Source organism: Pristis pectinata, chromosome 26 (assembly GCF_009764475.1).
Source record: "Pristis pectinata isolate sPriPec2 chromosome 26, sPriPec2.1.pri, whole genome shotgun sequence".
In the NCBI taxonomy this organism is placed as follows: Eukaryota; Metazoa; Chordata; class Chondrichthyes; order Rhinopristiformes; family Pristidae; genus Pristis; species Pristis pectinata.
The window spans coordinates 23,477,947-23,491,890 of NC_067430.1; the positions used below are offsets into that span (position 1 = coordinate 23,477,947).

At 41.8% G+C, this 13,944-nt stretch overlaps 1 protein-coding gene across 1 annotated transcript in view; it reads left to right on the top strand.

Annotated features, from left to right (window-relative positions):
• Positions 1–4,781, top strand: part of mmel1 (membrane metallo-endopeptidase-like 1) — a 79,743-nt gene extending 74,962 nt beyond the window's left edge. Inside the window, exons 21-23 of the mRNA XM_052039459.1 lie at positions 156–251; positions 921–997; positions 3,852–4,781. Of these exons, the coding sequence (XP_051895419.1) occupies positions 156–251; positions 921–997; positions 3,852–3,951 (273 nt within the window). The 3' untranslated portion in view covers positions 3,952–4,781. The remainder of the gene's footprint in view (positions 1–155; positions 252–920; positions 998–3,851) is intronic.
• The last annotated feature ends 9,163 nt before the right edge of the window (positions 4,782–13,944 follow it).

The window sequence follows — 13,944 nt, forward strand, 5'->3', positions numbered from 1 at the left end:
ACTAACTGAGCTAGCAAGGGCAATTTGCAAGAATGTTGAATGTAGAAAAATATTTTTCTCAGTTTGGAGAGCTCACAATCATTGTTCTTTTCACCCAAAAACTTGTCATGCCATTTTGAATGGATTGGTTTTACAGACTTCATGTATTTTTCCAGGCCTATTTGAACTGGGTGAAGAAAGGAGGAGAAGTGGTAAAATTACCCGGCTTGAATCTGACACACAAACAACTTTTTTTCCTGAGCTTTGCACAGGTAAAGTGAAGACAGACATTCAGTTTGTTATAGTTTAGAAAGGTCAAGGGAAAAGGGTTACAACGTAATAAGTAAGGCCAGCAGAGAGAAGGGTCTCTTGAATTGGGTATCACTGGATATGTAGATAAGTGGGGAAGAATGATGTGAGTTTTGTACATCTTACCCAGTCCATGATTTCACATATAACGTAATGCCGTTTTAGGAAGTTTTGTCAATCAGTTTGAAATTCCCTCATCCATCTTGGCTGACCCTGGGATGCATTTGTAGATCTGAACCAATTACATTTCCACATCAATGGAATGTTTCAAAGAAAGGTTGAGCTGATATTTCATTTCCCAGTTTCTCCTTCTGTCCAACTGAGTCTCTGTCAGAGGCAATGAGTCAACAGCTGGATGCTCATGATGCCCAGATATACAAGGCTAAGCAGTGGGACTCTCCACTTGTAGCATAAACAGCATTATCCTTGATCTAAACACAGAATTATCTTCCATAAATATCCAAGACTCACAGGTGACTTACCAGTTTCAGCATAATTCCTAACTAATTTAAAACTATTATATTTGCAGTATGTCTCCACTCACTTGCCTGATCCATTTTCATCCTGTACTCATGTATACAAACTGCTGTTTTATTTTTAGTAACTGGTTAACACTTGCATATGTTCTTCAGGTATGGTGTGGATCATATAGGCCTGAGTATGCCAGGCAGGCAATTAAAATTGAGGTTCACACCCCACTGAAATTCAGGTATGTAACTACTGTTCACACAGTGAAATCTTTGGATTCATGTTGGAGGGTGACTGTATGTTGTAGAATTTAGCTAATTCCTTATCTTGCTTATATTTTTACTTCAGCTACAGAGATGCTACAATCTGCGATCTATCTGGGTGCATCATCTTATTGGGGCACTGGGCATATTTTAGTGCATTTGCTATCTGACTGAGGAAAGGAGAGTATCATTCTTTCCTTGCATCTTAAAACAGCAATTGTGACCCTGTAGAATGACCCCTCTCCTCATTCTTGCCTTAATACTGGGCCTGTGAGAACTCAACTTGTTGAATTAGGTGTCAGCAACGAGTCATATATGCCCAAGTATGCTGGCCAGGCTTTTTTGTGTGGATACTATTCATTGCAAGACATTGACAAAGACTGCAGCCTTGTACTGAATTGACAATAAGCAGATACTGATGGAACTGGAATATTAACTGCAGCCTGCCAGGAATTCTTTACCCCGATCTGAAATGTTCACGTAGATGAAGGTTAGCACTGAAGCTAAAATGAATGAGAAACAATTGAATGCCATTAGAAATGAGGTTGACATATGACTTAATCACGGTCTTTAGAATTATTGAGGGGTTGATAGGGTAGACATTGGGAAGACATTTCCATTTTTGGTGGAAGTCTAAAACTTGAGCTATTAATAGGGTTGCAAATAAATCCAGTATGGAACTCAAGGAAAATTTCTTGACTCGGATAGTGGTCAGAATGTGCATCCAGGTACCTCCTAGAGCAGCAGAGGCAAACCTTATAAATGAAGTTGATGAGTCAGGAGGGGGAAGGGAGTAGCCAGGTTAGGTAAAACAGAGTGGGAGGTGGCTTGTGATGAGGGTAAAATCCAGCGTGGACTATTTGGGCCAAATGGCAATTCTCCATGTTGTAGATTCAATGCAAAATGTATCAAGATGCAAAAGGTGATGCTAAGAATATATTTTAACAGTTTGTTAGTTGACCCCACATCACCAAAAAGAGAGAAAGAGATAGATGCTTGCCTAAATCAAACCCTTATAATCATTCAATTCCAGAGTGTTGGATATGCTCAATTACAGTGACTTTGCATGCTGATCCAGTGTGTAAGGATTTACCCTATTGCATTCACAGTGAATTTATGCTGTAGATATTGGCAGTGGTGCTGCTTAGCACAGTTTTGACGTGAGATGTATTTGCTGACCATCTGTTGGTATTGCCATTTGTGATGGCTATATTGTTTCTTTTGAGTAAAAGAGCATAATACAAAGGGCATCTACTAGAATTACATACAGAACACTGTTCCTGCTATTAATCATTACATTGGCTGGGTTCCCAAAGAATATACAGAAATGTGCAAAAACATTGGCTTTGATGGAAATCATAAATAGCTCCTTTGCATCAAAAAGCAGAAAAACTGCAGATCTGACATTCAGAAAATGCTGGAGATTCTCAGCAAGTCAGGCAACATCTATGGAGAGAGAAACAGAGTTGTGGTTTTGATAATGAAAGGTCATTTATATGAACCATTAACTCTGTCCCTGTTGTCACAGATGCTGCCTGACCTGCTGAGTATCCCTATCATTTTCAGGTTTTACCTCCTTTGCGTTGTTTTTCCAGTCCTGGATTAATGCAGTACTTTCACTTTTGTGGCGGAAACATGAGGATTCACGTTCCACTGGAGACGTGAACATATATCCATGCTAATGCTGCTTTGTGGTGCACAGGGATCGCTGCACAATCAGGGGAGCTGCCTTTCTAATGAGGCATTAAAACAGAGGCTGTTTCCACTCTCTGAGCTGGGGCAAAAGATCCCCTTCCACTATTTCAAAGAAGAACAGGAAGTTCTCACCAGTGTCCTGACCAATATTTATTCCTGACCCAGCATCACTAAAACAAAGTATCTGACTGGTTAAATACATGGGAGGAGATCTCCTGCTGAGATCCATCTGAAACTGATGGTTGATAAGCTATTTCTGGGGTCCATTAGCACAGCACCATCTTCCACAGATCGCCCAGCTCTTAGGCTGGGAAAATAAAAAAAAACTGCAGAGGTTGGGAATTTAAAACAAAAACAGAAAATGATGGAAACACTCAGCAGGTCAGGCCTCATTTGTGGGTGCATCTTGGGCTGGGAAGCCCAAGTCTGCAACAGGTTGGACCTGGCACAAGTATAGCAGTCACATTAAAAATGAATGGGAGAAGCTGGTACAGGGTCATGACCTGAAACGTTGACCATCCCCTTGCCTCCACAGATGCTGCCTGACTCACTGAGTTCCTCCAGCAGTTTATTTTTCGCTCCAGATTCCAGCATCTGCAGCCTCCTGTGTCTCCACGTTGGTTTAAATGTTTGTCTTTCGTAGTATTTCTTTCTTTTAGTCCTTTGCTGAAAAAAAATGGTTTTACATTTTTATATTTCGGTAGTGGTCTTAATGTTAGTGAATGTCAAAGACATTCAGAAATTATCAATGACAGGGAGAACTTTGACAGCCAGTGAAATGGGGTGGGGGGGGGAGGTGGTGCGGGGCCTCACCAGCTGTCAAACCCATTCTGTCACTGCAGCAAGCCATGTGTTGGGAGAGGTCCTGCGCTATACAGCTGAATCAGACTGATAGGCTGGGATCTGTGCCCTGGACCACCTTGGGAGAAACAGTGTGTCTGTCCTAGGCTGGCAATGATCAAGGGGCTTTGAATTATCTGCTGTCTGTTGCCTGTGGAATTTGATCTGCTCTAGTTATTTTCATGTTGTAAGTTAAGATGCAATAATTCACTGGTATGTAATTGTCTGGGACATCCTGAGGCTATTAAAGGAGCCGTGTAAATGCAGTTTTGTTCTTTCCTTGCCCCCTCTCTGCAGAGTCATTGGTTCCCTCCAAAACTTTGAAGCTTTTGCAGAGGCTTTCCAGTGTTTAAGGGGAAGTAGAATGCACCCAGTCAAGAAGTGCCGTGTGTGGTAGCCAAAGACCAACAGCAAATTTAGCTCAGACCATTCCAAAACCCTTCAAAGTCGTTGGAATACATGAACACTAAAGGTGGCCGAAGCCGATAGATGTGCCTAATAATCCTTCTCTAATTAGTCACTGCCAAGGTTATTGCTCTTCTTCTGTTGTTTCGAGTGTGTAATACTGAGGGATGTTGGTTGTAGGCAGGTTAAGCAAATCCTTCAAACACTGACTCTTCTATACCTTAACATGACTGTTATCTGTTATTTACATTCAGTAATAACATCAGGGTGCTTTAGTCTGCATAGAATTCCTCATTCAAAATTAAACGGTAATGTAGTTCCAGGAGTCTGTGCAAATTGCCAACTTGTGATATGGTTCAAGAGGAGGAGGAACAGTTTTGCAGAAGGTACATTAAGATCAACTGGGGCTCTTGTTACACACTGGTAGAGTCTGTCTCACGAGCAATGCTTATTGAATTTTAAGATTCCTGCATGCCAAGGCTATGACTTGTTACAGTGATGTGTCCCAGTTGCTTATATCTGTTTCAACTTCTATTTCCCAACATATCCATAGCTCAGGTGTATTGTGTGAAATGATGTGACATTTTTGTGATGATATTTCTTAAGAATACTATTTCCCCAGTGCTGCTGTACAGTATAAACTTCAAAGAGTGGTATTTGAAAGCCTTTTTTTGATAGCATTTGGTTCAATGTGCTTTAGTCTAAGTATGAAATCTTTCACAAGCTGCACCTTATTTTTAATATATTTAATCATATATCAATGATTTATACTATATTGTTTATATCCAGAAAAATCATTTGAGAAATCATCTTTTAATGGTCTATTTAATCTTGGTGAGTTGTGTTTGACTTTAATATATTCCTGTTCTTTCAGTATTTCCAAATAAATTCTTTATGAATAGTATGTATGGTTGTTACTTTTCATGAGAGAATTGAACCAGATTAAAATGCTTTCCTGATGTCTTCCCCTTCTGGTTCAGTGGATCATCCTCTAATATTTCTCCAGTTTCTCAGTGGTATTTAAACACCAGGGGAGGAATGACTTGGCAGAAGCCCAATTTGTTCTCGCACTCTTTGCTTAAGAGAGAATTCCTTAACTGGCCTCAGCTGTCCCTGTATTCTGTTGCAGCAAAAGATGAGCTATAAATGGAGACCTTGCCATCAATGCCAACATATCGAAAACTAATTACACAGAAGTGCCACCAGGTGCTGGAATGGCTCAACCAGTCTGGATAGTAAATTTAATTAAGGCAATGGTGGCAGAGTTGTGTTATTCAGTAACGCTGCACGTTGGATCAGAAACAGCACCAGAAGAGGCAAAATGACAGCACAGGAGCCAAATCAAGAATGGTAATTGATGATGCTTGCAACACTTGAATTGCCTGTTAGCTCTCACTGTAGTATATAATGGGCGGAGTACCCTGATAAGCAATCAATGCCTCCAAGAGGAAAATTTTGTATTTGCCCTATTTATTCCCGGTTTTCTTCTGTCCCTTAATGAAACCTTCATCAGTGTCAACAATTGTCTTAACTGCACGATCACTCTCTGCCTCTGTCAGAGTCCTTTTAATCACTTCTTAATAAGTTTTCTCCTCTGACCTTAATATTGTTCTCCATCAGCATTGGTGGCTGTGGGCTCCCAGTGTGAACTTCAGTAACACCAAAGGCTTTGTGCATCAGAAGGGTTGGGAGAGAGGGCCATCTGTATGGGTCCAATCTTAGCCAAGGGAAGTAGGTGGAGGGGTGGGAAGAGAACTCCAGATGGTGATCTGGCTGAGGTGTTGTGGGTTTAATGATCATAAAGCAAGGGGCCTCCATTAGAATCTCTCCATCAGAGATTTGGTCTGGGCCTCTGAACGAGTCATTGCTCCAGGTTCCCAGATGCCCATGATCAAGGGTGGCATCAGTGGGCAATGGTGGGATTGAGGAGGCCAAAGGGCAGAAAGCAAGTATGAGATGTGCTTTAGTGGTGTCCCAATGTAGAACTGCACTTTGAGAACCTGGCTGTTCCCAGAATAGCCAACACCAGTCACCCTGAGATAATGAGGCCTAATTTCCACAGCAACTCTCCAAAAGGAGAATTATGTCATTCTGAGTGGCACATGCTGAACTTGCTCCTGACTGAATTTCCAGAGTGAAATGAACCTGAATGATTGTTATTTGCTCTGTCTGTGTGCCCGTTCCCAGATAGTGCAATTAATTTCTAGGTCTTTGACTTTGTACGGCACCTGGTTCCTGTCTGAGATCAAGTGACCTATAAATATCTACGATCTGACATCTGGGTTTTCCTGACATATTGTACTGTTATATTCCTGACATAGTGTACGATCCAGGCAGAACACTTAGCAATTGCACTAAAGAGAGACTCACAGAAATGTTCACCTTCAAAAATGATGTCTCCAAAGCATTATACTGTGACATCCTTGGCAGTACTCCAATGACAGCCACAAACAAACTACAGCATTTACTTTCACAAGCATTAATTTTGAACTCGCTTTTCAGTTTTTGTAAGATTATACCCCATTGCAATGTCAGATTGATTGGCCTGTACTTAATCAGTATCTCTATCCCTTTTCCCCCTTTTAACGGTAACATATCAACAACTTTCCAATCCTCTGCACCACACCTGTAGCCAAACAGTATTGCAGCAAGGTATAAGCAGCAAGGTTCAGACAGGGCCCATGAGGAATATAGAGTAGCGAGGAAGGAACTTAAGAAAGGGCTGAGGAGAGCTAGAAGGGGACATGAAAAGGCATTGGCTAGTAGGGTTAAGGAAAACTCCAAGGCCTTTTTCACGTACGTGAAGGGTAGGAGGATGGCTAGGGTAAAGGTAGGTCCGATTAAAGACAAAGGTGGGAGAACATGCCTGGAGGCGGCGGAAGTGGGGGAAGTTCTCAATGAATACTTCTCTTCGGTATTCACCAAGGAGAGGGGTCTTGATGACGCAGAAGGGAGTGCTGGTAAGGGTAATGTTCTCGAGGTTATAGATATCAAGAGAGAGGATGTGTTGAAGTTGTTAAATAATATCAAGACAGATAAATCTCCAGGGCCTGACGGGATTTTCCCCAGGCTGCTTCGAGAGGTGAGGGAGGAGATTGTTGAACCGCTGGTAAGGATCTTTGAGTCCTCGTTGTCCACGGGGATGGTGCTGGAGGATTGGAGGGTGGCAAATGTTGTCCCCTTGTTCAAAAAAGGTAGTAGGGATAGTCCAGGGAATTACAGACCGGTGAGCCTTACGTCTGTGGTGGGTAAGCTGTTAGAAAGGATTCTAAGGGATAGGATCTATGAACACCTGGAGAATCGTGGACTGATTAGGGACAGCCAGCATGGCTTTGTGAAGGGAAGATCTTGCCTCACAGGCGTGATAGAGTTCTTTGAGGAGGTGACGAGGAAGACTGATGAGGGTCGTGCGGTGGATGTGGTCTATATGGATTTTAGTAAGGCGTTTGATAAGGTTCCTCATGGTAGGCTTCTTCAGAAGGTCAGAGGCCAAGGGATCCAGGGAGGCTTGGCTGTGTGGATTAGGAATTGGGGCTTGCCTGTAGAAAGCAGAGGGTTGTGGTGGAAGGAGTGCCCTCGGATTGGAGGGCAGTGACTAGTGGTGTCCCGCAGGGATCAGTTCTGGGACCTCTACTTTTTGTTATATTTATAGATGATTTAGATGAGGGGGTGGAAGGCTGTATTAGTAAGTTTGCGGACAACACTAAGATCGGTGGTGTTGTGGATAGTGTGGAGGGCTGTCGGAACTTACAGAGGGATATTGATAGGATGCAGAGCTGGGCTGACAAGTGGCAGATGGAGTTCAATCCAGAGAAGTGTGAGGTGGTACACTTTGGAAGGACAAACTTCAGGGCAGAGTACAGGGTAAATGGCAAGGTACTTGGCAGTGTAGAGGAGCAGAGGGATCTGGGGGGTTCATATTCACAGTTCACTGAAAGTTGCCTCACAGGTGGATAGAGCAGTTAAGAAGGCCTATGGGATGTTGGCTTTCATAAGTCGTGGGATTGAGTTTAAGAGCCGCAAAGTGATGATGCAGCTTTACAAAACTCTAGTTAGACCACACTTAGAGTACTGTGTTCAGTTTTGGTTGCCGCATTATAGGAAGGATGTGGAGGTGTTGGAGAGGGTGCAGAGGAGATTTACCAGGATGCTGCCTGGATTAGAGCATATGGAATATGAGGAGAGCCTTAAGGTGCTGGGGCTTTATTCACTGGAAAGGAGGAGGATGAGAGGAGACATGATAGAGGTATATAAAATATTGAGAGGAATAGATAAGAGTAGACAGTCAGTGCCTCCTTCCCAGGGCACCAATGCTCAAGACGAGAGGGCATGGCTTTAAGGTTATGGGTGGGAGGTTCAGGGGAGATGTCAGGGGGAGGTTTTTCACCCAGAGAGTGGTTGGTGCATGGAATGCACTGCCTGGGGTGGTGGTGGAGGCAGATACATTGGACAGGTTCAAGAGTTTGTTGGATAGGCATATGGAGGAATGTGAGATAGAGGGATATGCGGGAGGAAAGGGTTAGATAGTGTGAGGGTGGTTTGATGGATGGCACAACATGGTGGGCCGAAGGGCCTGTTTTGTGCTGTATGGTTCTAAAGTTATAGTAAATGCTCACACTGTTTCCTACTTTGCTTCATTTAAGAACCTGGGATGTATTTGATCTGGACCTAGGAATTTATCACTTGCAAAATTCTTAGCAAATGGGCAATAGCGAATCAACAATTTGTTGCCATGATCTAGTTGAATATGGAGTGACTACTATTCCTGTGTTCAATGGGAAAGAAAAGTAAGTGGGGTAGGGGTGTCAACCGGGCAACAATTTGCACGAGGCTATTTTTACACTACTGTCCAAAGTCAATTTTGATCTTTTAATCTTCATTATTCTATAATTCTAACCTAAGATGTTACTTACATCATTTCTGGCTATAGTTTAGACTATTGGCAAAAGCAATAATACAACAGAAAATGGGTAAGTAAAACTGAGTGCAATTAGGGCACGTGATCTGTCAACATTGGCAGCACAAAGGGAGAAGAAATGAGATGTACATTTGGCACAGACTGCACGTTATGCTGTCCTACCACTCCCCCCACCTCCCCCCCCCCCCCACCCCACCCCCAATCACTTATACCAAAGTGTATTTAATGTGAAATTATATTCCTTGAGCAATGCATTGGAGAATAGGACTTGCTTGGCAAAAAATGATTATACTCCATCTGGTTTGCCTTCTACAATCCTGGTAGTTGCTTGAGACAATTATAATGCCACCTGTTTATAATGGAGCAAATCCGATGTTGCAGCTTTTTGTCAAGTAATGGCAACTTGTCCCATCTGCTCCTGAAATAAAACCTCTGATTATACATACTGTAGGTAAGTGGAGTCGTACAGCACAAAAACAAGCCCTTCAGCCCACCACATTCATGCTGACCTTTTTGCCCATCTACGTTAATCCTATTTGCCTACATTAGGATTGCCTATTTAAGTGTCTGCTAAATTGTAATTGGTTCTGGCAGCGCATTCCAATATCTACTGCTCTCTGTGCAAAACAAAACTTGCCCCTCGTCCCCTTTAAAACACATTCCACTCATTTTAAACCTATGCCCTCTTGTTTTTGATACCACGACCATGGGAAAAAGATGTTGACTATCTACCCTATATATTCCTCTCATCATCTCAGATTTTGCGATTCCATGTAAAAATAAAATCTTGTTGCACTCACACTAAGATATATACAGCTGTGATAGCAGTTGCACTAAGCAACTGCAAACAAACTGTGCTAAGGGTGACGCAATGAAGGCCTTGTTAACACTGCAGACTTGTCACAAGGTTTGCTTGTTCTTTTAATGGAGATCTTCAAAAAGTGTATAAGTTTTTGAGGAAAGACTCATCAGTTGCTGACAACAGTGTAATTTGTCAGAGATGTGGTGGACACACTAATCTTTCATGGTGACAGGTGTTCAGCACATCAGAGAAAAAAAGAAGCTGCACTAATTGTGCAGCCCCAAGTGGTCCATATTTTTTATCAAGCAAAATACAGAAGACAATTATGTTCAGGCAGGTGGGGAACAGTTTTCTTTATCATTCTGTGCTCCATAGACACAGATTCAGATCTAATACATTGCAATTGATTTTAAGACTTTACCAATGGAAATTTTTATCTATGTGGATGAAATCTGGGACATTGATCTGCAATGTATTGATCTCATTGCCAACTGAAGGACAACTCAGTGTTTTAAGAAGTGTTTGGTTATCTCACTTAGTTTAGATGTGCCAAACAAAAAAGACCAGAAGTGTTCCATCTTCTGTTATGCTATTTTCTTCCAATGACAAGCATGAAAACAAAATTCATAGAAGTAACTTCACCACCAGATCGAAATGTGAATTTCTTCTTCAATTGATCAAGAAAAAAAAATCACCACACAAAAATCGCCTTGTTCGACTTTGCACAGACAACACAGGTACAAATTGTGGTGTTGTGAAACAAGCTGGAAAACGATCTATGGTGTAAATTGAAGAGAAGAGACATTTGGTATTGGTTGTGGTGATTAAACGGTGCAGAAGTGATGATCTTCCTCTTGGAAGCTTTGCTGTGATAGTTTATAAATACTTTCATATTACACTGTTCATATAGATTCCTGAACACTAGGTATTCTAAATTGCTAGAACAACAATATCCTCACAAAGGGATTTGCTAGTGCCATTAGGTAGGGTTTAAGTTAGTCTGGCAGGTGGATTGTACCTGAGGGTAGAATCAAAAGGGAGAAAAGTCAAAATAACAATAGAAAATGCTGGAAACACTCAGCAGGTCAGGCAGCATCTGCAGAGAGAGAAACAGAGTTATTAGTTCAGTTTAAAGACCCTGGGAAAATGAGAAAACAAGTTAGTTTTGGAGAAAAGCTGAAGCTGTAACTAAAGGATAAAGGTTTAGGTGAAGGGGTCTCTAGAAAAGGACAAGGTAATAATGCAGGGCAACAACAAGAGAAAAAATAACTAGAGTGTCTCCGGAAGAGCAAACAAGCATGGGTGCACCAGCAAATAAAGTCAGAGTACGGAAATGTGATTAGATTAAATTCATAGCTCTTTATCTGAGTGCTTGCAACATTTATAACAAGACGGATGAGTTGATGGCACACATAGAAATAAATAAATAAACCTGAAGACACAGGTTTAAGATGCTGGGGAGTAGGTAGAGAGGAGCTGTCAGGAGTAAGTTTTTTACTCAGTGGTGAGTGTGTGGAATGGGCTGCCAGCAACGGCGGTGGAGGTGGATACGATAGGGTCTTTTAAGAGACTTTTGGATAGGTACATGGAGCTTAGGAAAATAGAGGGCTACGGGTAAGCCTAGTAATTTCTAAGGTAGGGACATGCTCGGCACAGCTTTGTGGGTCAAAGGACCTGAATTGTGCTGTAGGTTTTCTATATTCTATGTTCTAAATGGATCTAATAGCCATCACAGAGACGTAGTTGCAAACTGACCAAGCTAGGGAAATAAAGCTTCAGGACAATTTGACGTTTTGGAAAGATAGGCAGAAAGGAAAAAGAGGTGAGGTAGCTCTGTTATTAAAAGATGAGATCGCTGTAGCAGTGAGGAATGATATTGGCTCAGAAGCTCAAGATATCTAATTAGTTTGGGTGGAGATAAGAAACAATAAGGATACAAAGTCATTGGCGGGAGTCGTACATAGGCCTCTAATAGAGTATAAATCAAGACATTTGTAGAAAATGTACTGCAATAATTATGGGTTATTTCAATCTTCATATAGATTGAACAAATCAAATTGGCAAGGGTAATCTTGAAGACAAGTTCATTGAGTGTATTTGGGATGTTTTCTTAGAGTCATGTCTCAGAGTTTCTACAAAATAAAGATGACTTCATTTGTGCTGATAAATCTTGATCTTGGTTGCACAGCCTTAAAGATAAACTGTTGAAGGGCAAACAGACCTTAGAAAAGATTGCTTCCAGGTAACAAGTCACAGGAAGCATTGCACTGCAGATGGCACAACGACGAGACGGCAAGGCCCTTCTAAAAGGCTGAATTGTAAGTATTGCTGTATACTTATTAATATTGCAATATGTTGTAATAACCAGCAGACAATGCTTTAGTTGGATGGAACTTTTCTTTGTCATATTTGAGTTTTTCTACAACTTCATTCAATAGAGATACTAAGGGAGGGTAGGGGTGTTGCTGGGTGTTCCTTCCTGGTTTTCGAAAGTCAATGTCCCGAATTTAGACAATGGAAAAGTTGAAAAACCATCAAATGATTCTGATCTCGATACGGGTGGTTTGGAATTGGAGTGAGGAGGATGATGTATAGTTACACAAGTGATGAAGGCAGTGGGAGAATTAGTTTCTTTTCTGAGCTGCAGCAACTGGAGGAGAAAGTTTGCTGCAGATTTTTAATTTGCTGCACCTTCTACCCATGTCCTCGGCTAACTCTTTTATTTAACACCTAGATGTGCAATTAATACTGTCAGCTTGTTAACTGCCATGGGTCAGAGGTGCCATTGTGTTCCAGGCGAGTGCCCACTGCTGGTAATTATGTGTCTGGAAACTGATTGCACATCTGATTGCTTCAGACTTCCAGTGAGTGCCGTCTGCTTGTTATTAGAAAGCTTTCTAAAGTGTCTGAGCCAGAACACCTGTACCTCAGGGAAGAGGCAACCACCATACTGTCATCCCTATGCGTGAAAAATGTTGATCAGCTCCAGCTATTCCCACTAAAGTTCCTATTGTTGTTTGGAGACTAAATGTCCCTATTGTTTCTATAGATTCCATTCAGGAAAGTAATTATTGTGGTTCAGAAGCCAATCATCTTGCTCTGTCTCCAGGATTTCTGCAAGTAATGGTAAGGAATAGGTCATCCAATCGTTCATTCAGATCATGGCTGATATTCTACCATGGCTCCCATTTTGCTACAATAAGCCCCTATCCCTTGATTCCCTGTATCAATCTGTTTGGAATGAACTCACTCACTGAGACTCCATAGTAAAGAATTCCAAAGATTCACCACACCTGGAGTGAAGGAATTTATCCTCATATCAGAGTGCAGAAAAGATTTACAAGGATGTTGCCAGGACTTGAGGGACTGAGTTATAGGGAGAGGTTGGACAGGCTAGGACTTTTTCCTTGGAGCTTAGGAGACTGAGAAGTGATCTTATAGAGGTGTATCAAATCATGAGGAGCATAGTTAGAGTGAATGCACTCAGTCTTTTTCCCAGGGTTGGGGAATCAGGAACCAGAGGGCATAGGTTTAAGGTGAGAGGGCAAAGATTTAATAGGAACTTGAAGGGGCAACTTTTGACACAGGGTGGTGTGTATGTGGAATGAGCTGCCACACGAAGTGATTGAGAGATTCAGTAACAACATTTGAAAGACACTTGGACAGGTACACAGGAAAGGTTGAGAAGGTTATGAGCCAAACACTGGCAAATGGGACTAGCTTGGATGGGCATCTTGGTCAGCATGGACCAGTTGGGCCAAAGGGCCTGTTTCCATGATGTATGCCTCTATGAATCCTAAATGCCATTCCCTCCTCCTGAGATTGTAACCTCTGGTTCCTGATTCCTCAGCCAAGGAATAAAACACCTCCCCTGCATCCAGTCAACCAAGCACATTAGTCAAGTTTCAATGAGTTGACCTCTCATTCATTCTTTGACATTATCCTGTGCCTTTAACATTGTAAAATGTATCCATGTGCTTCACCAGTTTGCAAATGAATAAAACCTGTTACCAAATCACATGAGGTGGTATTAGAGGAGGTCTTTGAAAACCATTTCCAAGGCTGGTTTTAAGGACCATCTTAAAGAGATGTAAATGGAGAGGTTTAGGGAATCATTTGGGCTTTGCTTCAAGTAACTTCTTTGGGGAGGAGCTCTGAGTACTTTGAGATATGACATAGTGAGAGCAAAATGCTTAAGAGAAAACAAAAATCATGTTGGACAGCTGGTTTCGCTGGCATCATTAGCACAATGGTCTTCTTTCCAT